Source organism: Dipteris shenzhenensis, chromosome 12 (assembly GCF_047967505.1).
Source record: "Dipteris shenzhenensis isolate YYH24624 ecotype China chromosome 12, Dip_SZ_1.0, whole genome shotgun sequence".
Taxonomy (NCBI): Eukaryota; Viridiplantae; Streptophyta; class Polypodiopsida; order Gleicheniales; family Dipteridaceae; genus Dipteris; species Dipteris shenzhenensis.
In genome coordinates this window covers 54,637,486-54,663,586 of record NC_141607.1, presented here as the reverse complement: position 1 = coordinate 54,663,586, position 26,101 = coordinate 54,637,486, and the positions used below count along the sequence as shown (strand labels likewise).

The window sequence follows — 26,101 nt, the reverse complement described above, 5'->3', positions numbered from 1 at the left end:
ATTTTCATAGATGCTGGAGTCCTTAGCAGACTGTGCCTCATTTATTCCCGTTTTGTTCATGTTCTCGTGAGTTCATTGATCTTCTTCGCCAATGCTTGCGAGCCAGATTCCCGACTAGTCTTTTTGGGAAGTTTTTCTGGCTCTTTGGTTTTCATCCACCCAGACCAGAGTTTCATCTTTTCTTTGTTTGGGTTCGCTATTGGACACTCTAGACTTTATGGACAGATAGGAACTGTAAAGTCTTTGGTGATCCCATATTTTCCTTGTTTGGATTTATTAAGCGTTCTCTGTAGCAATCCTTCTCTGATTGCTTGCAAACGCACTGCATAGATCATGATGTATATTTAGCATAAACTGAGATTTTCGATGTACTTTTGGCTCCCTCGTTTTAAGGTTCCTACTCTTGTAATATAATCAAATAAAAGTTTTCACTAAAAAAAAGTGTGTGTGTGTGTGTGTGTGTGTGTGTGTGTAGAGAGAGAGAGAGGTAGAGAGAAAGCGATGGAGAGCTCTGGAGCCCCCGTAGCCTTGGTCGACCCTCCGTCCCCCTATGTTTCTATTCCGTCATCCTCTGTTCACCTCCCAACCCCATCCGTACCGTCCGTACAGCTTCCTGCTCCCTTCTCGCGCCCATTTGTACAGTCCCAGCCTTGTTTTGTTTAGTTGCGCCCTTCATCTGGCCCCCTCACGCAGTCCATACAGGTTGCTGCCTCTCCTGCACCCTCCGTACAGCCCTCGAGACTAAGTCCTACAACCTATGGCATGCAACAGCTTTACTCTCTGCCTTTTCCCTTCTACAAACCTTGTTGTACGGCCGTCCGTACAAGCTGTACGGCCGTCATCTGTCCCTGCGCCTCTTTTGCCTTCCGTTCCGATGTTGCAGCCCTCGGTGTCATCTTCCTCCTCCCTTCCTGCTGCTTCAATACCTATTTTCTTTGTTTTTTCTGTCTCGGTCCCTCCTCTTTCTGCCTCCACTCCGACTACTCGTGTTTTTCTTCAGCGGAAGCATGGTGGTGTGTTTGCCTTGCCTTCAGTCGAATCGGCAAAGCTGGATGTTTCTGATGGTCCTTCTTCTTCTCTCCAGCTGGATCTTCTTCGCCAATTGTGCTCTGCCTTTGTCACAGTGATGGTGTGGTTTCATCACTGCATCAGTTTTTACATAGCAACAATTTGAAGCTAGAGGATGCTGTGTTTGATCCTCCTCTAGCTTAATATGTAGCTTTTTACTTGGCTGCCTCATGACTTTTGCTCTGAGGCTTTACTTGTAAAATTTTTCCTTGTACTTATTGGTGGGTTTTTACCCCTTTTGAGGTTTCCCACACGGAAATATAAGATTTCACTTTAAAAAAAGTGTGTGTGTGTGAGAGAGAGAGAGAGAGAGTGAGTGAGAGAGACTGGCTTTATGACTTACAAGATCATATCTAAAATGTTGGTGTTACATATCTCCCACATTGTATATGGAGGCTTGCATCTTGCGGAATATGGATTTGTGCCTCGCAGGCAAATCTTGATAATATTGCAAATACTTATGTTGGTATAGAATATGCCAAATACACGCATCAAGATGTTTTGATCATGCAAATAAATATTGAAAAGGCATTTGATACAATCAGATGGAATTTTATCGCAGATGTCATATAGAGATTGGTTTATTGGTTTTATAATGGTGGCACGGCATCTTGCCTTTTGTCTGATGCTCTTTCCTCTTCGTAGTCATTAGGACAATCTGTTCATCAGGGCTGTCCACTCAGGGCTCTGCTTTTGGCCATTGCTACCCATATGCTCCTAATGCATATGGATGCTTTGGTTTATCGCCAGTGTTTGCATGGCATTAATATTCTTGGAGCTGTTCCTATTGTCAATCATGCCTATGCCAAATGATTCCTTCATTTTTCTCAGAAATTATGCCTCGTATGTTTGACATATTATGCAAACTCTTCACTCCTTTGGCCTTGCAAGCGGATTGAAAGTGAACTTTGCTAAATCCAAACTCCTTCCTCTCCATATAAGTGATTAACAATGCATTCATGGCCTCGATTGATTTTCCCTCTTAATAAGATTGTTCGTCATTTGGGTTATCCCATTGGTTGGGATATTTCTTTGCCACAGGAAAGACTATGGATTTTGCAGAAGCTCTTTCATAAAATAGATTATTGGAAGCTCTCCACATGGCCATTACATGTTTGCCTTCGAATAGTGCAATCTATTATGATGGCCTATGTGCAATTTCACTTGGCGTTGATTCCTTGGTCTTTCACAGACATTGAAAAATTCATATCCAGGGCATCGGAATGCCTTTGGCGCACTAAAACGGATCGTAAGGTAGTTCGCCTATTAAAGTATAACTATCTATGTTCGCCCAAGATGCATGGAGGTTTAAATATTTTGAATATTCATATTCATGTGATAGCTCGCAAGGAAACACTTTTGCTTACTTTCTTAGAGCAACATCAGCCATGGACACTTATGCTCTCTTGTATGTTTGCTTCTCTTCAGACTGATGCTTTTGGACAGTGGATTCCCGCTCTATTAGATGATATCTTTGGGCATCTACATGGTACTATTCTTGGCTGTCCATTTGCTACTCGCCTGCTTCGAGATTGGCAGTTTCTACTGGAGCACTTGCATTGGTCATGCCGTCCCCCTGATCTTGGAAATACCCTCCATCTGCAGAGTATTCATTGGAGCAAGGTCTTTGATCCACCATTGGCACATCTTCAGCCCAAGAAGGCCTACTTTTTACATCATCTGGGCATTTCCACAATGGCAGATGTGGTGGATGATAGGGGTCTTACTCTTTCTTTTCCACAGGCCAGGGCACGTTTTTCTCTGTGTATGCATCATATCTCTATCTGGCGTATTCTCACTACCATGATGCTCCCTTTCCAACCGATTCCCTGTATGTATTCAAATCTTTCTCTTCTGGATTGGAGATTTGATCGTGGCATTCCAAGTTATTATTCTTTCTCCTTTGTGGATCTCACTGCCAAGAAAGCTTATCATCTTCTTCTACCGCAGCCATGGATTCATGATCGGGTTCTTTCTATCTGGCATCTTGACAAACCACTTGCTTGATGGAAGGTTTGTCTTGGCCGTATTTGGAACAGCAAGCTCCCACTGAGACAATGGCTTTTCTTATGGCGGTGTTTGGTTGGTGCTTTGAGAGTGGGCTTTTTCTTGGCTGCCTGGGATATCTCGGACTCAGTCCCTCACTCTCATCAAGGACCTGTGTCGAAAGGTGTCTAGGAGGCAGTGGCCAGCATCATGTCCTGGAATATCAGGGTAGTACACTCCAATACAGTGATGGGGGGCAGAAGATTCAGCCTGCAGCAACCCTCGTCAACATATGGCATATATCATCAACACTCTATAGGCCACATGGGAGCAGGGCATGGAGGTATCCAAAAAGATTGCCAAACGGAAGAAGCCTTTTTGCAAGGCATGTCTTCAGGTGTCTTTTATATTCTCACACACACTAGAAAGCTCAATCAATATCTATCTCATCCTAAAGAGATAGCTTACAGCATGCAACAAACAGGGTTTTCTCCATTTGTGGGAGAAGGCCCATCACTGGCCTCATCATCTTCTTGTGCTACAAGATTCGCGTGCTCCTTTGCTGGTTCTTTGGCCATATTTCTGAAACATCTATCTTCAGTATGACCAAGTTTGTTGCAGAAGTTACATTTGAATGGTTTTCCGCTTCAATTTGATCATCCTCATTAAGCTTGCCTTGAGGGCAGCCAGTTTTGAAGAAGAGAGCCTAATGTGCTCAAGTACTCACCGAGAGTATCACTCTCTTTCATCTTCAGATTAAATAACTTTTGCCTGAGAAAATTTGAGTTATTAATTTTCTTACCAGACAGATTCTCAAGCTTCCCCCAAACTTCATTTGCTGTCTTTACAAAATCCACGTGATGGATCAAAGTATCAGCAAGTCCAAGGCCAATCATTGCCATGGCTTTGTACATTCTGCTTCTCCCAAAAAAGATTTTTTGGGCATTAGCTTCTGGTTTGTCTTACTTCCCATTGACAATATACCAGATTCCTTCTCGCATCAAGAGAAGATGAATCTTGGTTTGCCAGGTGGGAAAATTAGCTCCTGATAATTTTTCCACAAGCATACCGTTCCTGTGTTCTTCTATGATAGAATGAATTGATTACAAACAGCAATGAAACAGAAATACTTCAATCAAAGATAGATGCTGATCATAGCTGGTTGCAAGGGTCGAGCATCAAACCAAAACATCGCATCATTGTACTTTTAGAAGTCGTGGCAGAACTGTGTCATCCAGATCTAGGCAAAAAAATTCCACTGCAGCAGTAAATCGAGCAGGCAAATGCTGGAAGATGGCAACTATTTCACGAGGGCGGCGAAATCGGTAAAAATGGTGACGGTCCAGGAAAGAAGAAGGCAGAGGGAACTTATCCGAACTGCCGGTGCAGAGCAGATCTTCAGAAGCAGCCTCATCCAGGCCTGGCCAGTAGGTAAAAATGGTGGGAAAATATTGGGTAGGAACTAGACGATGCCAGCCAGTAAATATTGATGCAGGAATTAATGGCGGTTCTCCAGAAACATGGCGATGGGTGGTAGCACAGGTCTGAGAAAGAGGCGACAGTAGCCAGAAACAAATGTAGCAACTTGAACTCAGCGATGGTGGTCGCGACAAGGAGAAGGCCAGCAGCAGGAGCTTCATGGCGACAATAATCAGATCTGAAGCAAAGTTATGGCAGCAGTAACAGCGAAAGAAAGTAGTAAGGCCTGCCTCAAAAAAAGGATCAGAGCTAGGGACCAATCACGAGCACATCTTGGGCACTCTTATACCATATTGCAATCAGGAAGGAATAGCATGGTGGAAACATGACAAAAACTCAGTTAGACAGGGCTCCATCGGAGTAGGAGCTGTGTAGTCTTTGTCATGGTGAGCTATAGTAGGAAAACTCCTCACATAAATGGTGACCTCTTGGATATGGTCACCCCTCATTTGAGGCACACCTGAACCCAGTTATGGAACTATATAGGCCTGCACAAACTTTGGTGGTCTGTAGTCCTGCACATAGTGACTTGTCAAAATTAAATGTTATCACAACTATCAAATATATACTGGTCTTCAGCTCTATTCATTTGATGAGGATAAAGTTTCTTACTTATGTGTGTACAAGATCGTGACCAATTGGTAAATACATACATGTAACACCATTAACTGCTGATACACCAGCGTGTTACCTTGAGACTTCAACTATGATGGACACTCAAAACATTCTCATCATCAGCACATTGCATATATAGTGGACGCATGGAGCCTCATGGAATAACCAATCCATAAGGGCATAGTTACTTTTTCTAGACTTAAACTGAAGATAACAGCATCTTGCCTGATAGTTGATCTGTTGGCTACCCTTGCAGTCCAGAGCACATGAAGTAATCAGCTCTTCTGCTAAATCCATCATATGATTGTAATCTGCATAAGCTTGGTAAAGCTGTACAAAGCAGTGAGCTTAGCATAATGTTGAATTCTCTTGGAACTCAACCAATTAAAAAAAGTTCCTTCGCAAAAAAGATACCGTTGAAGTAGGAGAGTGGATAAAACATTACCTCTATACTTGTAAATTCCGGGTTGTGCCGTGTAGAGATGCCTTCGTTTCGAAAGATGCGGCCTAATTCATATACTTTCTCAAAGCCTCCAACCTGCCACAGAAAGAAAGAAAGAAAGAAAGCTTTATTAACATGTGCCGAAGGCCAAAATGACCTATAAGACCAGAATCTAAATACATCATGAAAGCCATCAAGATGAGAAATGGAATTGGGAAAAGTCAAATTCAAAACTGTATTACTGCTATTGTATCCCAAAGAGAGTGTACAAGGCATGCTCTATGGCTGTACTGACTAACTAAAAGTATTAAATTAACGTGAGCGGAGACGGAGAAAGCGAGGAGCTCCCCGTCTGCTGTTGCTGCCCGCCACTGCCCATCGCCTTCACCCAGCCCCTCTCCCTAGATACTGTGGTCGCGCAGGCCCCCTTGCAGCACCTCGCCACCTTGCTCCTTGGCCGCGCAGGCCCCTTGGCCCTGCACCCAGCTCACAGGTCCTTGGCCGCACAGGCCCCTTGGCCCTGCACCCAGTTCGCCGGTCGCTGCGCAGGCCCTTGGCAGCGCCCAGCTCACAGGTCACCGCGCAGCCCTTTGGCCCTGCGATCTGCTGCCCCGGCCACGCAGGCCTCTTGGCACCTAGGTCACCTGCAAACCGGTCGCGCAGGCCAGGTCTCTTGGCAGTGCCCAGCCCAGGTCGCCTGCCCCCCCCCCTTCAGGTTGCCCCCCTCCCTTGCTTCAGGTTAGACAGTTTCAGGGCCCTCTCCGGGACGGTTCGCCTCGTGTTCTGGGGAGCTGTTATCCTGAGCTGTTTCCTAGCATTGGCAGAGCTGTCCACTTCAGCACTGAGCAACCTGTTTGCATCCCACGCAGGCTGAAGATCGGAGCTTTCTTTACACAGCTTTCTTTTTTGGGATTTACTGGTGGTTGGCTGTGAGTTCTTGGTGGGTATTTTCAGCAGAGTTAGTTCCTCCCCTCAGGACAGCGTAAGCTGAGACAATGGAGGACACTAATGCCACTCCCGTCGCGGAACCTAAGGAGATTGAAGTCACAGTTTCTTTTCCTCCCGACATTGTGCAGATGATTGAGGTAGCAGAGGAGGGTTTTCGTTCGACTCACATCATTGGCTTTCTACCCGGTAGAGGCCAGCAGTTACGTGATTGGGTGTACACCAGCATGGCCTCTTTGGGTGTCTCAGTTACGGTTTTCCGATTGCTTGGCAGAGGGTACTTTTCTTTTGGCCTTCAGCCTGCACAGCAGGCTCAAAGAGTACTTATGAGCTCACCGATTCAGTTTCAGAGCAGAGTCATCCATTTGTGGCCTTGGCGGAAACACTTCAGTTCTACTTCCCCTGGACCGTGACAGGTCTCCTTTTGGATCCTTTTCGCTGGACTTCCTGATGAGGTTAGCTCTTGTCGCAGAGCTATGGAGCATATGGCTAGTGTGGCAGGTACAGTCATCCTTTTAGGTGCTAGACCTTCCTATGCTCAGTCACTTACTGGTACAGGTCTTACGAGGGTTAGACTCATTTCAGATTTCCCCCCTCCTCGACCTTTGCCTACTTTGATTTCGTACTCCACTGGAGATGGGGTCCAAATGCAGCAGAGGGTTTTGTATGAGGGTCTTCCTAATCAGTGTCTTTTCTGTCGGAAGAGAGGTCACTTTATTAGGGATTTCCCTAGTCGTCGGCATCGCTCTGAGACTCAGGATACATCACATCCTCCAAGTGACCCAAAACCTATAGCTCAGCCTCCAGGGGTCTCTGAGCCTACTTCGACTCATTCAACAGAGCGAGAGGAGATTCCTCTGGGGGAGCCTCCAGTGAACTCAGAGGACTTGGAGGTACCTCCAGCAGAACAGATCTCACGGAGGGCTCGGTGTAGACGGAGACAGAGGGAGAGTCAGCAGTATGAGCAGCCACTACGGGTCTCTGAGCCTGCTTTGACTCATTCAGCAGAGCAAGAGGAGACTTTTTTGGGGGAGCCTCCAGTGAACTCAGAGGACTTGGAGGTGCCTCCAGCAGAACAGCTTTCACGGAGAGCTCGGAGGAGACGGAGACAGAGGGAGAGTCAGCAGTTCGAGCAGCCCCAGGTACGAGCTCACAGTTGGCAGAGAGTTGAGGCACATGTGCAGGAGACCCCGGATAGGGGAGATACAGAGGACCATCTATAGGCAGGTCTTGACACTGTGCAGGAGATGGTAGCTCAGGAGACCCCGGAAAGGGGAGATGCAGAGGACCATCCGCAGGCAGGGCCTCACACTGTGCAGAAGACAGTAACTCAGGATTTGATGACTCTTGACACTTCCACCCCGGAGGTTCATTTATTGGTTTCTGAGACAGTTATCCAGCACGAGACTGCTCAGGCTGCAGACACGGTGATGGATGCCTCTTCACAGCAGTCCAGTGAGAGAGAGGTATTTCACGACACAGGTCAGAGTCAGAGACCGTCCCAGGATCTCATGCACCTATATGAGGTTCCCTCGAGACCTCTTTCTCTTCCCTGTCGCACAATACCTCTTTTGTTGCTATGCGGAGCGTCCTCTCAGACACCCCTCCCAGTACAGCCTCATCCTCGCAGCTTTTCGCTCTTGGTTTATCCAGATCTTTTGCGAGTGCGGTCACAGATTTCGCTCAGTACCTAGACAGACGTGAGGGTTGGGAGATCCTAGCAGATGAGATTGAGCGAGATTTTCAGTCACCCTTGCGTACAGGCACCTCGTCACAGATTCTTCCTCTCCCTCTGACCTATTCCAAGTGTGGAGTTAGGACGGCTCAGCCTCTTTCAGCTCTTATGACTCCTAGACCTGACCCCAGGATGGTTGACAGAGATCTGCCCGTTGAGTTTTGGTCCTTTTTGGCTCGAGGGGTTTCCACAGACTTCCTCACTAGATTGGAATTTCTCCTGGTATTTTGTTGACGCTTAGAGGAGGTAGAGGAGTACTTGGGATCTGTTACTCTATCCAAAGAGGGCACATTCTTCGTTTCTCCGCAGGCAGCTTCCATTCTCGGGGGAGCGAAAGCTGGTCAGCTGAGCTTCTTGACAGCGAGATTGATAGACAGCTTTTGAGCATGACTCAATTTTCATCAGTTCACCGTATTGTCGGCTCACAGATTCATTCTTGCCCTAGGACTCTTCGACCTAGCTTCGGAGGCAGGGCCTTTCTGTTTCTGTTCTTTGAGGTTCACGGAGACTTTGATTTTCCCAGGAGTGCCAGAGTATTATTCCCTTGGATGGAGCCATTTTACATGAGTTGGGGCAGATCTGGAGCCTAATTAGAGACCGACTTTGAATTGCACCGTTAGAGAGAGTCATTTGTGCCGCTGCCACTGGCATCCCCTCACTTCCATCCGATGTCTAGGCTGTCCATCATTTCTTGGAACGTGAGAGGACTGAACGGCCGCAGATTTATTTCAGATGCAAATGGCCGTAGATCGGGAGTTCCTAGATTGCAGCTGCTTAGGGACTCCCTTCGATTTATTTCCTCAAAGACCCCTCCAGACATTGTGCTTATCCAAGAGCATAAGCTCTCCCAGGACAGGATTGACAGATGCAGATCCTTACTCAGAGGACAGAGCCGGACATATTGGAGCCCAGCGGATGGTACGAGGGGAGGAGTCTGTATATCAGTTTCAGCTAGGTGGGCCCCAGATATCACCCAAGAGGGTACACTAGTGGAGAGCAGGGCATGCTATGTTATTCTTTAGATTGAGAGCACAGCAGTTGGTGTTCTCAATGTGTACGCTCCCACGGATCCAGCCCGCAAACGTGCATTTTGGAGACAGCTCAGAGAGTCCCTTCCTCAGGCAGACACCTCGATTGTTGGAGGAGATTTCAACATGGTTGAATTCTCTGAAGACAAGTCGGGCCAGACAGAGGGTGGACTTTCTGATAGGGAGAGAGTGGAGTGGGATAGTTTTGTTTTGCATGCCGGACTTCATGATGCAGCTCGATTGGACGACTTTCGTCACTTGGCTGATAGTCTTCAGTTCTCTTGGTCCAGGGTTTTCCATGGCTCTCTCTCTTTGGCTAGGCTTGACAAGTTTTATATTGGCCATTGGGGCCAGGCCAGAGGAGGACATATTGGGATCCACCCGGGTTATGTTTTAACTGACCATGCTCGAGTCCTATTACAGATTCTCCCTACCTCTCGATTGGAGAGCACAGGCTTTGTGAGAGTTCCAGAATTTGTTTTTCAGGACGCAGAGTTCGTGGAACGATTGAGAGAGGCTTGGTTGACAGAGGACACTCTTAAGGATCAGGGCTGGTTGATGTGGGTAGAGGAGGCTTTGGCTAGAGTCAGCATGGCCTGCCAATTGAGGGCAAAAGAGGAGAAGGAAAAGCTCAGAACCAGAGATCGGAATGCAAGAGCGGAGGTATCCAGACTTCAAAGATTGATTCAGAGCTTTCCTCATTCTCTTTTCATCAGAGGGCAGCTTTCAGAGGCTCAGGAGAGACTAGAGGAGATTCAGGGAAGGAGGGCCCAGTTCAAGTTTTACTCCCAGCAGACCTTCTGAATCCAAAAGGGGGATAGATGCTCTAGAGAGTTCTTCAGGGCAGTGGGTCAGAGATACTCTTCGGACAATCTTCGTAGACTTGTGGATGAGGCCGGGTCTCTTCAGACGAATCCTCATCGACTTGTTGAGATCACCTCTGATTTCTATTCCACTATGTACACCGCTGATCCAGTCACCGAGGAGATGATTAGAGCCAGAGAGGAGATTTGGAGTCATGTCCCCCAGATGGTTTCAGACAGGATGAGTCATGTTTTGGATAGCCCGCTATCACTCCTGGAGATCACATATGCGTTACATGAGCTGCCCAGAGACAGATGCCCGGGGGAGGACGGTCCGTCGCCCCTCCTTTTTAGAGCTCTCTAGGATACAATTGGGCCTCATCTACTTTCTGCCTTTTGAGAGGCTCTCGATACAGGGTCTTTGGGTGAGGCATTATGCACAGGTATGATTTGTCTTATCCCGAAAGAGGGAGACAAGACAGTCCTACGTAATTGGAGACCCATCACACTTTTAGGGACAGCCTACAAGATCCTAGCGAAGACCTTGGCCCTTCATTTAAAGCCTATGCTGCCAGATATCATCAGAGCTACTCAAACAGGATTTGTCCAAGATAGGAGTATCTTGAATAATATCTTCACTTTTTGGGAGGCCACTCACTGGGCGAAGGAGAGTCAGCAGGAGATTGCAGTTCTCCTTATCGATTTTGAGAAGGCTTATGATAGGGTGGACTAGGGTTTCTTGGAGGGCACTATGAGGAGGCTAGGCTTCAGTGATAGATGGATTTTATGGGTCTCCTCACTTTACTCTCACTCTTCTAGCAGGATGGTGGTTTGTGGAGGCAGAGGACCGGCTTTTCAGCTATCCAGATCGGTATGACAGGGATGCCCGCTTGCACCTTACCTTTTCCTTTTCATAGCGGAGGCTATGGGATACTTTATGCAGGCTACCAGTCATGGCACTTTGGGCCTGCATCTGCCTATTCGGCGGGAGTAGGAGATTCTGGACACTGAGTTTGCTGATGATACGGCACTGACAGTCAGAGGAGATGCATATAGTCTTGCTACTGAGGGGGATGCAATTGACAAGTTCTGCCTAGCCTCAGGGGGACTTGTCAATTGGAACAAATCAAAAGGCATATGGACTGGAGCTCAGCAGGATAACCCAGCATGGGGAGGAGACAGAGGCTTTGTATGGATACCCAGAGGCACCTCCACGAGATATCTAGGCTTTCAAGTTGGCATTGACGTGTCCCCGACGCAACAGTTTGCCCCAGTTCTTGAGAGTATCCGAAGAAAGCTAGCCTACTGGAGTACGGCTAGACTCTCTTTGGCCGGAAGAGCGCTGGTACTCAACCAGGTTCTACTAACGACTATGTGGTATGTTGTGTCATGTTGGTGCTTTCATGCTGACTCGATTCGTCAGATGAGGAGATTGCTTCGGAACTTTCTGTGGAGTGGTGGTGATGGTTCTGAGGACACGGGCCAGAGTTTCATGGGATACTATCACTTTACCTTTCTCGCAGGGAGGACTTGGGGTTCTTGATCCGGAGACGCAGAGCAGAGCCCTTTTAGTCAAACTTCTTGTTAGAGGTTTGACTCCAGGAGATCAGCCGTGGAAACAGTTCCTGCTACATGGGATTCACCAGTGCACCCCCAGAGCAGCAGGTCAGTGGGCAGGTAGAGTCAATTGGATCTTCTTGACGGACCAGCATTCTCAGCCTTCCTCACCACTTGTGAAAAGGCTTGTTCAGATTTGGGATCATTTTCGACAGCTCCTCATCAGAGCAGTTCCCTCCTCCACAGAGGAAATTGCCCGACATCCACTTTACCATAACCCCCTAGTTTGGTACCAGGGATCTTCCCTTGGTACAGAACTTAGGACTCCCTTGGCCAGATGGCATGCTCAGGGGGTTGTGACAGTTGGAGATTGGTTCAAGGAAGGTGTGGAGATGTCAGAGGAGGTGATCAGAGATAGACATGGGCCACTTGGACAGATTGTTGCCACCAGATTACTGATCATGAGAGCTATTCCTCAAGAGTGGAGGGATGTACTTACAGATCCAGCCTATATTGATCCCATTTCTACTTGGTCAGGTTGTTTTAGTGAGACTGGACTATGTATTAGAGTTCGCTTAGGACCGGCACCATTTGTTTATTTTGAGACGGACTCCTCTCACAGATTGTATCCCACTTAGCCCCTGGATCGTCGGGAGCTTTGTTAGCAAAGAGTCAGGGTCATTGGTTGCCTGAGTAAGGAATGGGCCACAGATCCTTCCAGGTTGACCATTGCAGAGGATATTAGATGGAGACTTTGGATTTTCCAGGGTCGACCTCTTGCGAAGCTTGACTCGGACCCAGGTGAGTGGGCATGGCCAGCTCTGGTGGCAGGCGTTCGTCCTCTTTCTTTCTTCCAGTACTCGACAAGGGCAGGTTACAGGCTCCAGCAGAGAGACTCTCATCACATTCCATCTGCCTCCCAGCATTGGCACGCACAGGGACTTACTGCAGAGCTCTTGCTGAGCTACTGGACTCACTTTTGGGGCATCAATAGAGCCAGGAAAGTCTCCTACTTTCTTTGGCTCACTATACATAGGGGCATACCTGTGGATACTTAGCTCCAGCAGATGGGTAGACCTTCCTTGTGTAGGCGTTGTCAGCTTGCAGAGGAATCTAGCAAGCACTGTTTATGGAGTTGCACCAGCTCTAGAGTGGTATGGATAGGTATCTTCAGGTTGTTCTCATATGTCACATCTGAGTCCTTTATGATGACGTGGGGCGCTGCTCTTTGGGGGAGAGGATCTGGAGCCTTTACTCTCTTTGAGTCAGAGCCAGGAGACCTCGGTTTCTTCATGCAGCGTCGCCAGAGACGCGGTCCCATGGAGCCGCAGGATTTACTTTTGGTACCGGTACCAGCACAGGATTCCATGCCTACTTCAGCTGCAGGGTTAGCCTGGGAGGTGATTTCCAGCATTACCCTATGGCAGATATGGTGTTCGCGATGTTCTTTTGTCCTTGGGGACCATTTATGCACGGAGGTTGATACTCTCGCTTCCATTTGGGCAGAGATTATCTTCACTCTTAGGAGTCAGTGGGAACGATGTACAGGCACCTCTTTGGCAGCTCGTGGGAGACTTATATCCTTCATAAGGACATGGGACTGCTCTTTATTTTTTCACTTGACCCCTTTTGGGATGTCGTGGCATTTTAGACCACCTCCATGGCTTTTTTGCCACATTGTTGAGGCTAGGGATAGAGTACTTTCTCTCCCACCTGTTGTATGATTTGTTTTGAATGGAATATATCACTCTTTATTTTCAATAAAAAAGTATTAAATTAACTGAGGACATATTGTACAAGCCTCACATAAAGAATGTCTAGAATTCAAAGAATGGATATGAAAAGCCCAAAAACAAATAAGCTTGGCAAATGACCATTCTTGTTCCAAAATAACTGTCAATATGTCATTGCAATGCCAATCTCTTGGCCTATTTGGAATCAAAAAACAACTATTTTTGGATAATACTTGCATAGTAACAAAGGAAAAATAAAGGGCTAGACATATGCCAATGGATCATGCCTCGCTTCTCAGCATTCAAACAAATGTTGCAATTACTGCATGCCTTAGCCCAGCCTGAAGTGGCCAATGTTGAATGCTGAGGTCACTGGCCCACATGTATGATGCTGCTCCAGCCTCCTGTGTAGTGTGTGCGTGAGACAGGTGGCTCACCAAATATCATGCCTGAGTGGCAAATTATGCCACTAAGATATCGTGCTGGTAGGTTGAAGAGTCTGCATCTCTTCCACTGGCGTTTTAAAGATTGTAGAGATATATGGGAAGCTGGTAAGATGCGGGCCTGCCTACCTACATAGGGTACCTTTTGGCACATTGGCAAGTGATACAGACTTCAAATCTTCAGATTTAATGTTGTATTAAAGCCAAGTGGGCTCAGTGATGCATAAAGTGACCTGCCACCTTTATGGTGTGCCGCAAAGGGACTGTTCAAGAAGGATGCTCCCCGCTCCTGTTAGTTCAGTGCAGGCTCACCAAATAATTCACAGAATTGGGTGGTACATAAGGCGACTTGTAGAGTGGGTTGAAGGCCCTACATTTCCCCCACCAGGTATTTTAGGAGGCTGTGCAGGGGGCCGGAAGATCCATACATGTAGCCCCAATTGATTGGAAATATTGCTAACGTGCATGTATTAGGCTGCATCCAAATGTCCCATAATCCCAATAAACCTAAACCGTGAAACCATCTTCCCCAAGATATATGTCTAAGGGAAATCTCATGAAGCAACAGCGACTATATGCACAATGGGTTTCCTAGACCCTAGGAATATCGCTTTAACTTCTAAATTTCATTTAAAGACATTGCTCATTGAACACCAAAAGAAAGAGAAACAATACTTCTCCATGAAAACAAAGCCTCCTCTCTTAGCAAGCCAACTCATACTTCCCTGCTCTTCTTCCCCCAGCCCTCCTCGCTGAGGTTGCTTCACATCCTGCCTAGGTCAGCCCTTTTCTCTTTCATCTCATCTTCCCTACTTGTGCAAAGCCAAGCCCAATTGGCACAATGCAGCACTTCCCCTGCTGCCTTACTGCAACCCGCCCCCCACTTTCATACATTTTGTCAGTGGCTTGGCAAGCCCCAACGATTGCCTTTAAGGAGTCCCCCAGACCTCCTCCCAAGTAAGGAGGTCTTTGGGCAGGTCGCAAACTGCCTTCCTCACCATTTCCACTTCTTCTCTCTGTGCCCCTAGATGACCTGCCCTCTGGCAGCTCCATCTTGGAGCCTTGCACTGCTGCTGGAATATCCCCTCGGGATAGGCTTCCTCTAGCCCCTCCAATTCCCAGGTAACCTCCTTTTTGAAGACACTTGCATCTCCTGTCTCATTCAAAGTATCAAGGACCATGTCTCTCAAAAGTCTACGTGGACACACTCTATGATGTTCCAAACCTGTTTTAGAGGACATCCCCCACCCTATTATGTCCACGCTCTTCACCAGCCTAGAGAAGGCCATTTGGACCTTACCTAGAGAGAGGCTACCGAGAGTGGCGCTGGAGTCATCTATGAGATTGGCAGACAGTGGTGCCAGCATGGCTTGGTATGCACGCATCTCAAAATGGTTTGTTAGACATGGAATTCAGATGGATCGTCTCCCCCCCTTCCAATATAGCTTGGATGCTCCTGATCCTCGTTGCCCCGCGGGATGAGATCAACCATATCATACGGTTAGACCTCCTTCAGCTCTATACGTGACCAAGATTTCCCCACCAAGACCATATTTTATCACGACCACCTCTTGAGAGTATAGAGTCACCCACGATGCGGCGACGGACTAGAGCACACATGATGGAGGTTCAGCCTCTTACAGCTCTATTGGGAGGAGACCATCCGACCAGAGGTGATACTATCCATGTGGCCCATAGGATACAGAGAGCTCAGAGACCATGCCCTCGACCACAGCGTGAGACGACAAGACGGACAGAGATACGAGACATCTTTGCAGCTCACAAGAGAGCCACCATGGCACCTGGACATGTCTTCTGAGTCCTTATCTGAGACTGAGTCTAGCTATTAGTCACTAGTTCTAGATGTGGAGTTTATATGTTTTGTATCTCTGATTTTAGTCTAGTATAGTATTCATCAAAGGGCCCTATTGTGCCCTTTGCCTCAGCCCTTTGTGTGAGTGCCCTTTGCCTCAGCCCTTTGTGTGAGTATGTCTCACTTTTGCTTCTGTACTTTGTCTCCTAGGCCTGCGAGGCCTCTTGAATACATTAATACAGGAGCACCAAAGGGAAGGTATGGTACAAGTAATGGCAGCCAGGGAAGCAGGGAACTGGGCTGCATATAGGGATGGTAGGGTGATCATCTGAGAAAGAGGAGACAAGGAGGGTAAGGAAGAGAAGGAAGAGGGATAACTATAACGGTGTCGAGCCCATGGGGATGTGTGCGCACACCGGGCTGAAAATAGCAGTATGGAATTGCAATGGCACACTATGGTCTGACCCAGGAGGTTTCTTGGAGACATATAATGATAGAGATATGATCTTCTACACTGAGATGCACGAGAGCCCACAGAGAGGGTTGCCCACAGTAACAGGATACACATGGGAGTCAGCTCATGGGAGGGAGTTGAGGAGAGAGAGCGGAGTAGGAGGCTCCCGAGGGGGGGGGGTGGCTGTCCTTTTCAAATCACACCTAAGACTACTCATATATGTAGTCCAAAGAGAGGAGCATGCACGACACATGTGGATACAAGTTCAGCTTCCAAATGCTCTACCTATCTTCATTGCGGTGAGCTACTTCCCTCTAGACACATCATCCTATGCATGAGAGGTCACTAGAGATGGACACAGCCCATATGAGACAATCCATGATGGCATCACAGAGTTCTCCAGCCAGGGCGACACACTCCTATTGGGGGATTTCATTACACGGACATGAAATAGACAAGTGGGCCTGCTTGACTTCACAGATGACAGAAATGCACACATAGTCCCGGAGCTAGATGCAGTTGAGCTCGGGATATTGAGGCACTCTGTAGATGCGCCACAGGTGGTAGGGTATGGACGACATCTACTTGAGCTAGGGGCAATCCACGAGATGATGATCTATAATGCAATGGACTATCTACTAGGCCCACTAGACTATCTCATGGATACACGACTTCGCCCTACCCCCTGCCCCCCCCACTCGGAGCTGACCACTCATACCTGGCCTTCTATGTCTCTGCCACCATGCCAGCCATAGGGAGAGCTCCCCTCACGCCCGCACGCATTCAGATCCACTTTGACCGAGCCCTTGACCCAATGTACGTGAGTCACTTGGCCAGGGAGCTCCCAGTCCTACTTGGAGACGATATAGACCTTGCCAGCGCTTTCAACACCCTTGTCTCAATGGTACAAGGCGCTGCTACCATGTCCTTTCCCACGACTCGATCTAGGCAGGTTCGAGATGGGAAGATGCCTCAAAACCCTTGGTTCAACAACACGTGCAGAGAGGTGAGAGCCCACCTCACACAGGAGCGGACTTTGGGTCATCTGACGTCACCTGAGGCATATAAGATCTTTCAACGACTAACACGTCCTAAGAGGCGGACCTTCCTCACACAGGATGGATGAGATTGTCAGACCTTTCCGAGGAGGAGACCCGACCACTGGATGGGGGTTTCTATTGGAGGGAAAGCCACTTATTCCCATCACCGACTCAGGTGTGTGGCACACGTATGCATGTTCCCTCTATGATGCCCACATGCAGACACCGCCAGCAGATATGTCCTCTATGCCCATGCCTACCACTTGTCACATGTTCACCACACAGAATGTACGGGCTGCACTTCATCGATTACACAATCGGAGAGCGCAGGACCATCAGGGTCTACGGACTCAGCACTTTGCACATGGACATAAGGTCCTAGCTCCGGTACTAGCACAGATGTTCAACCGGGCTGTCTCTCTGCTTCCCACCTGCTTGGAGCATCACCACTATTGTGCCGATACACAAAGCTGGGGACCGTATGAAGACTGAGAACTACCGTACCCTCATGATTAGCTATACTCTAGCCAAGATTTATGGATCACTTTTAGAGAGGAAGCTCAACAGTCATACAAAGGCTCGGGGCAATGGGCACTAAGACAAGCAGGATTCCGGAGATAGCATTCTACCCTAGATCACATCTTCAATCTGAGGGCTATCATTGAGGAGGCGAGATCTAGACACCAGAAGATCTATACATCCTTTGTAGACTTTCGGAAGGCTTTTGACACTGTCTCACGATCCCGCATGATCAAGAGACTACAAGAGCTGCAGATTCCAGAGACACTGATATGGGGGCTATCAGCCAATCAGAGGCAGAGTTCGGGCCCCAAGTGGTCTATCGGACTGGGTCGAGAGTAAGTTCAGAGTGAAGCACGGCTGCCCCCTCTCACCCACCCTTTTCGAAATTACATTGATGAGATCGCTTCCTTCACAGACCGCCTAGAAGGTGAATGATCACTACTGGCCAATCTCATGATACGAATATTGCTATATGCGGATGACATAGCCCTTATCTCATCCTTAGCAGAGGGGCTGCAGAGACATTTGGAGGCCCTGGAGGTTTTCTGCACACAGAGAGACCTGACAGTCAACCTTGGGAAGACCAAGGTTATGGTATTCAACACCTCAAATGCAGTGCTTCATCAACTCAGCTTCACTTATCGAGACGAGCCAGTGGAGATAGTGCAAACCTACACATGTTTGGGAGCAATCTTCACAGGACCTCTTTTCACTATGACGCATGCAGCCCATTCACAACTCACACAGGGACGGGGTGCTCTGGCACGATTAGAGAGACAGTGCTTCCAGGCACACTTTCAAGATCCACGACGTAATGCTGGCTCTTCGACATGCTAGTGCGACCGACTGCCATGTATGCAACACCCTTTTGGGGTTGTGATCTACCGATGGCAAAGTGGAGGAAATTTGAGCAGCTACAAGTGACTATGGGATCTAGGATGATTCGGAGCAAGGCCTCAATCCCTCATGAGATGGTACAGGCAGAGTTCGCCATGGCACCACTACAATCTGATGCCATCTTCCAAACAATGACATTCATTCATAGAGTAAAGAACCTTCCCCACTGGAGACTACCGAGGCTGGCCCTAGAGTCATCCACCAGAAGGCTAGCTGTGAGCGAGGTGGACACATGCTATGCACGTATAACCACATGGTTTGCCAAACACAGGATTCAAATGGATAGGCTCCCTCCCTTTCAGTTAGTATGGATGCACCCCCTGAGTCGATCCCGCAAGGATTAACCGTATCTTATGGTTAGAGCTCCTCCATCTCTACATGTCTCGGGCTTTGGGGGGAGATCAGGAGATCCCCACCAAGACCCAGCTCTACCGTGACCACTTCCTAAGCATCTCAGAGGAGAGATCCATCATCCAACCCCAATACCTCGAGGACAAAGGAGTCTCCCATGCACTGAGGATCGCTATTGGGCAGATGCGAATTTCATCCCATCAGCTAAGGATTGAGACAGGGAGAGCAGCATGTATACCCAAAGAGCAACATTTCTGCATGCTATGCACACTAGGAGTGATTGAGATAGAGGAGCACTTTCTTTGCGCATGCCCAACCTACTACGAGATCCAGGTGCGATACCACTATCTCTATCAGGATGGGAGTGGCTTCGGCCCACTATCACGATTGATCCACTTCCTTGACCAGGTCTCCATTGGGCTCTATCTGCTTGAGATGCGCCAACACAAAAAGACCCTGCCATGACAGATCAGAGAGCAACAAGAAGCGATCAGGCCACAAGATACAGAGGCTGACCAGACATAGCGGCGAGTCACAAATTTCTATGTTTTTGAGTCAACTCTAGAACACAGTGGAGTGGAGGAGGAGCTAGCCGATATGCGGGCAATTTGGATTATCGAATGGGTTGCAAAGGCCACCCACGATATGGAGAGCAACCAGAGCACCCTCTATTGAGATCCAACCTATCACAGCTCTACTCAAAGGAGACCGCACAAGATGAGGGGTCACTATAAACATAGCTCAGCAGGTTCAGAGATCGAGGAGACCACGTCCCCCTCTGCCATCACAGCATGAGACAGCCCAACAGATGCAGATCCGAGAAATTTTCACCGCTCATAGACGAGCCACCATAGTGCCAAGTTTTGGATTCTAAGTTCCAGCTCCAACTCTCAGCCTACTTAAGATAGCACATGTACTTGATTATGCTTAAGCTATTGAGCTTTTTATTTCAATATAGTACTCAGCAAGGGTCTTAGCGCGCCCTTTGTGGCTTGTATGAGTTCTTTTCCCTTTTGGTGTATTTTGCACTTTGTCCCATAGGCTCACAAGGCCTTCTACGGACGTCTCTCTCTCTCTCTCTCTCTCTCTCTCTCTCTCTCTCTCTCTCTCTCATACTAGTGTTCAACCATGTTGTATGCCACGGCTTCCCACCTGCTTGAAGCACTACCACTATCATACCGATACACAAAGCAGGGGACCCCATGGTTACTAGGAACTACCGCACCCTCATGATTAGCCACACATTGACCAAAATTTATAGATCAGTACTAAGAGCGAGATCAACAATCATACAGAGGCTCGGGGGCAAGGGGCACTAGGATAGGCAGCATTCCACTCTAGATCACATCTTCACTCTGAGGACTATCATTAAGGAGGCAAGGTCCGCACTCCATAAAGTCTACACTTGCTTTGTAGACTTTCGGTAAGGCCTTCGACACTGTCCCACGATGACCTCATGATATAGATATTACTATACGTTGATGGCATCTTCAGCAAAGGAGCTGCAAAGACATCTGGATGCCATATAGCTACACTTACCGAGGTGAGTCAATGGAGATAGTGGAGTCCCACACGTAGTTAAGAGCACTCTTCAAAGGTCCCGTCTTCACGATGACTCAAGCAGCTAGGGCACGACTCACAGAGGGGCGGACCGACTAGAGAGACAATGCTTCTAGGCACACTTTTAGGATTCACCGACGAAGGGCTGGCTTTTCAACACTTTAGTGCTGCCGACTACCATGTATGCAGCACTTTTCTTGGGAAGTGATCTCCCAATGACAGAGTGGAGGAGATTTTTTGAGCGGCTACAGGTGACTATGGGGTCTAGGATGATTCGAAGTAAGCCCTAAGTCCCACATGAGATAGTGCAGGCAGAGTTCGCCATGACACCTCTCCAGGTTGATGCCATCTTTGAGACCGTGACATTCATCCACGGAGTTTGGGACCTACCTCACTAGAGACTACCGAGGTTGGCCTTAGAGTCATCCAGGCGAGTAGTAGAGAGCGGGACAGACACATGGTATGCCACATGGTTTGCCAGGCACGGTATTTAGATGAACAGGCTTCCCCCCTTTTAGTACAACATGGATGCGCCACTTGAGTCGATCCCACGAGATGAGATTAATTGTAGCATACGGTTAGATATCCTCCAGCTCCATACATCTCCGACTTGGAGGAGGGGGGAGACCAAGAGCTCCCCACCAAGGTCCAGTTCTATCGCTACCATTTCCTGAGAGTATTAGAGCAGGGATTCATCGTCAGACCCCACTATCTCGAGGACAAAGGAGTCTCGCATTGTTATGTTCAAGCTGAGATAACATGACCTTGGAAGATTCAGTGGACATTTTCCTTTAGAGGACCAACTTTTGTATTATATTTTATAGTGCTTCAAGTAAATGGTTAAAGGAATCAATGTCAAGGTCCTTAATGAGGGCGAACTGGTGCAGACTATTTGGTTCTGAGGCTAGGGGCTTAGGTGCACCAAATACGTATGAAAGCCAAGAGGTAATACATGTACTCCAAGAGAGGGGTACAATGGTATACCAAGAATGGGCCTCAGAATGTTGACATGTGGAAAGTAGAACCATCTAGGGAGCAGTGGGCTCTGTTGTACACATGTAGGAGAGAAGAAAAGACGTGTTATCTTATGTTCACGCTACGTAGAGGTTGGCTGGATGGCAAAAGCAGGCACCATTGTCCGTGATCTTGAGAATTGAGTTCAAATTTTTCAGATTTTAGTTTGTACATTTACATTTGGTATTAGAGCTGAGGGTGTTGCTGATGGTCGTGTGGTTCAAAGAAGATTGCGGGAATTCATGGCTGGTTGGTTGAAACCGGCCTTCAGTTTCCTAAAGGGCAGTAAACCATAACTAACTTGCATATATTTCAATTACAGCCAATTCAATACTTAGTACAGACACTTAGAAATAGATCCAGCAAAGCCAAGCACATACTGAAATAATAGTCAGGAGCTAGATTGCCCTTCAGTACAAAACAAGATTGGCCCCAAAATCATTGGTGCCCCTTTTGGTATTTCTTTAATTTATTCATAAGGCAAACAATACAACAAGGTCACTACCTTGCACTTATCCAAAATTAGCCAACTATATTTTATCCTGGCAGGCATTCAACAACTTGCAACACAGCCAATCCCTGGCTTACAAAGGCATCCAGCCTCAATGCATAATTCCATAGCACAAGGCATCCAAAATCGTCGAGCATGCATAATCCATGGCCAAACTGGCAACCATAAGCAAAACAAATTCTCTGGCAAGCTGACATCCAAATCAGCAAGCATTCTTTGACAAGCTGCTCTAGGAATCCACATAAGCAAACTAGGCACCTGTCCAACATCAATCCCTCTGGCACAGAAAGTTTGCACACAACCTGGAGTTGTTTCCAACAACTAGCCTCAGCTACACAGCTCTACACATGCTATTACCTGTGCCAATCCTTTGCTGTCCGGCTGTGGATATTATAGCTGACCGGAATACAGAAGGAGATCTCTTATGTACAAACAGAGTGTGAGTTCCATACACTGAAACCTTGCTGTCCAAAGCTGACACACAGCCCTAGACCTAGCAACCACCAACTTGCAGCAAGTTCAGGAAAAACATGAGAGAAAGGTTCCATCCTACAAGGGCTCACTCTTGTACTTTGCTTCACTGGCAATTCCCACTGTCCAAGCCAATCATTGGCTACAACCTGCATCCAATTCCAGTGTACACTAGCACCCAACTACCAAGGCAAGACTAAGGCATCTCCTGTGTCTGTGACCTACTTTAAGCTAACAAATAAATTCCACAAGGCATCCAACTTTCCAAAGAGTGTTTGGCAGTCCCCAATCAAGTGCTCATCCCTTCAGGGCAACAATGCAATAGCACAAATCCTGAAAAATACACAGGTGACTGAAAACAGGATAAAATCCACAACAATGGCTCTCTGATTCCACTCTAGGCACACCCTCTGTGCCTGGGTGTCTATCCACAACCCAAAAAGGCCATGAGAGTAGTCGAGTGCACTGCAACAGCTGTCCATGGAAGAGAGGCAACCTCTGTAAGCGCTCCTATCCTCTGTCCAGGACCCCACCTTGCAGAAGTAGTGTAATGAAGGGGGAAAATGGGTAATTTAGAGGACCTTTAGAGGCCTCTTAGGTGGGAAATGTGGAGGAGGGACTATATAAGTCCCCATCCACCCCTACTTGTACACTTTTTGATGTGACATCTAATCTTATCTACTCTCCCACCTCCTTCCCCTACGCTCTCTCACCTTCTCTCTTCCCTACTCTCTCACTATCTCTCTCTACACCCAATCCTTCTCTCTCTCCTTCCCCTTCCCCTCTCTTTCTCCCCATCTCTAAAGTACGAGACTCTAGAGGAGTGGTTGTCCTTTCAAATCACACATGAGATCACTTATCTCTGTGGTCCGGAGAGAGGTGCCCAGCACATGTGGATATGAGTTCAGCTTCCAGATGCCTAACCTATCTTCATTGAGGTGTGCTACTTCCCTCCAGACACATCATCCTATGCACGAAAGGTCAATACCGCTGGACACAGCCCATGTGAGTCAATCCATGCTGGCATCACGGAATTCTCCAGACAGGGAGACACTCCTACTAGGGGATTTCAATGCACAGACTGGGAATAAACAAATGGGCCTCCTTGACTTCACAGATGAGAGAGATCCACACATAGTCCCAGAGCTAGATGTCGCTCAGCTCGGTAAATTGAGACACTCTGTAGATGCCCCACTCATGACAGGATATGGACAACATTTGCTTGAGCTGGGGGCAATCCACGACCTGATCACCTACAATGGTCTCCATCGATGGCCATCTTCTAGGAGACTCACCTACTTCCCACATGGCAGTGGATCCAATCTAGTGGACTATCTACTAGGCCCACTAGACTTTGTCTCATGGATACACGACTCTCCCCCCCCCCCTCCAACTCGGAGCTGACCACTCATACTTGGCCTTCGTTTTCAGCCCCCGGGATTGGGTGTGCCTCCCGACAAGGGGGGGGGGGGGGCTCCCGCTCTTGCACTAACACCTGCACCGAACACGAGATCAGCCAAAAGAAATGGGAAAAGGTGGCAAAGATACGGATAAAACCGCCAAGAAAGACGACGTCAAAACCAAGAAACAAACACAACTGAAACTCAAGGATGTGAACACACACTACAACTGAAGTGGACTCGGAGTTGACAGCAAAGCAAAGGCGAGGTCCACCTCAGCCTCAACCTCAGCTTGCGTCTCAGCTACATCCTCATCCTCAGTTTCAGCTCCAGCGTCAGCCTCAATTTCAATTTCAGCTCCAACTCCATCCACAGCCTCTACATCTGCAGCTACAACTACTGGCAGTGATATACACATACCCATGATATCGATTGCTCCAACCTCCCCTAGGATGGAGGGGTTGTCATTGACATCATCTCTTCCATCTCTCCCTTCTTCTCTCGCTACGGTTTTCTCACCGATTATGACACCTACTTTGGAGGGGTCATACACTGTTCCGCACGACGCCTCGACCTTTCTCTCCCCTCTGCCTCTCAGTCAGCCCACGTTCCCACACCCTGCTGGGATCGCCTCATCCAAGCCACTGTCATCTCCATATCGCACCCATCTCACTCAGTCATCAACCAGCCTCTAGTCTCATCCTCACACTTTCATGCCACAATCTTTTTAGTTTCCGCTAGGGCACGGACGAGCTGACCCATTAGAGGCTTGGGAGAACTTGTTGATGGAGGTACATAGTATTCGAGAGCGCGAGATGGAGCTGTCACGCTTTGCACAGGAGCAGACACACTTCACCCAAGAGCAGGCGCATCTCATACAGGAGCAAGCTCAGGCTATCCGAGACCAAGCTGATCTGTTGGGGTAAAGGCACATTGCCACCCTTTAAAATGTTACGACCGCTATGACTGTCTTAAGACAGTCATAGGGTGAATACCTAATCCTAATAAAACCTTTGAGTTTGTGGTGTGGCTCAATGCATTCTTTACACACCCACACTCCCTAGTGTCTACGGTCTCCTACTGTTCCACTCCCCTCTTTCCCTCACAAGTGGTATCAGAGCCACCCTCTCTCTCTCACTCCGGTCTACCCATCCCCTCTCTTCCAGTGTTTCCCTCGGGCTCCGTGCCCCTCGTCTTCGGGTAGCTTTGCTACTCGATTCCTGTCTCTCTCGATTCTCAGCTCGTGGCAGAATTTCCATCGCGGGGCGTTTCTCCTTTCGGTGCAAGGCAGCAGCCGACCAGCCGGTCGCGACCAGCGCGACCAGCCAAGCAGCCAGTCGGCTGCAGAGCGACCAGCCGCACGCCCGCCAACCAGTCCCGCCACAGCCCGCAATCAGACAGCGATGGCTGCAACAACAACCGTACGGTGGTTGCCCAGCAGCATCCTCGGAAGAGAAATCAGGTACAGGGTACAGCAGGTACCCTGCGCAGGTACAGAAGGTACAGCTGCATAGGCACAAACAGACTTTGTTTGGGGAAGAAGGAAAAAGTGAGAGCACTCTGCTCTTTTGCGTGGTACTTACAAGTACACGCAGGTACAAAAGTACAACGAGGTTTTTTTCCTTGATGCATTCCCGGAATTTTCAGTTTTAAAACTGTGTGTTTGAGGTACAGCAAGTACACTCGTGTCCCTCGTGCTTGAGGTGACTAGTGCCACAGTGTGTGGTGGTTGCACAGTTATTTTTCGGGAAGGTCAGATGCCTTGATTTGCAGAGGGCTTTTATGCTTACACTGAGTGCAAATCTCAGTTTTTTGGGTGACTATTACAAAGGGCTTTTGCCTGAAAGTGTATGCAGTGTATGCCTTGAGGCAGTGTGGAGCCAGGGTGCCCACATTGGTCTTGTTTCCGCAGTGTACTCAGTGACATTTCTTGCAGGTCACATTCTGTGTACGACACTTTGAAAATCTCAGTTGAGCCACGCTTGGCCAGGGCGCATCGAGTTTTACTCGGTCCCTAACTGTCCATCGTTGACAGTGCTCAAAAGATTTTCTCTTCAGTGTTTGTACGTTGGGATCTGTGTTGTTACTGTGTACACAGGTGTACACAGGGCAGTTTATGCATCACATTGTCAGGTGATTGTGCCAGAGAACTGTATTTTGTATGCTACCTCAGTGTTGAGGTGTTTTTCACTTGGTACAGGTGTCAAATCAAGGGGCTTTTGCCCAGATTTTGC

The 26,101-nt window shown here is 48.1% G+C and overlaps 1 protein-coding gene across 1 annotated transcript in view; it reads right to left on the bottom strand.

Annotated features, from left to right (window-relative positions):
* The window catches only part of OVA5 (Lysyl-tRNA synthetase, class II), a 110,151-nt gene that overhangs the window by 10,917 nt on the left and 73,133 nt on the right, over positions 1–26,101 (bottom strand). The window contains exons 8-9 of the mRNA XM_087382955.1: positions 5,594–5,686; positions 5,374–5,478 (exon numbers count right to left, since the gene is read on the bottom strand). Coding sequence (XP_087239081.1) covers positions 5,374–5,478; positions 5,594–5,686 — 198 coding nt within the window. The remainder of the gene's footprint in view (positions 1–5,373; positions 5,479–5,593; positions 5,687–26,101) is intronic.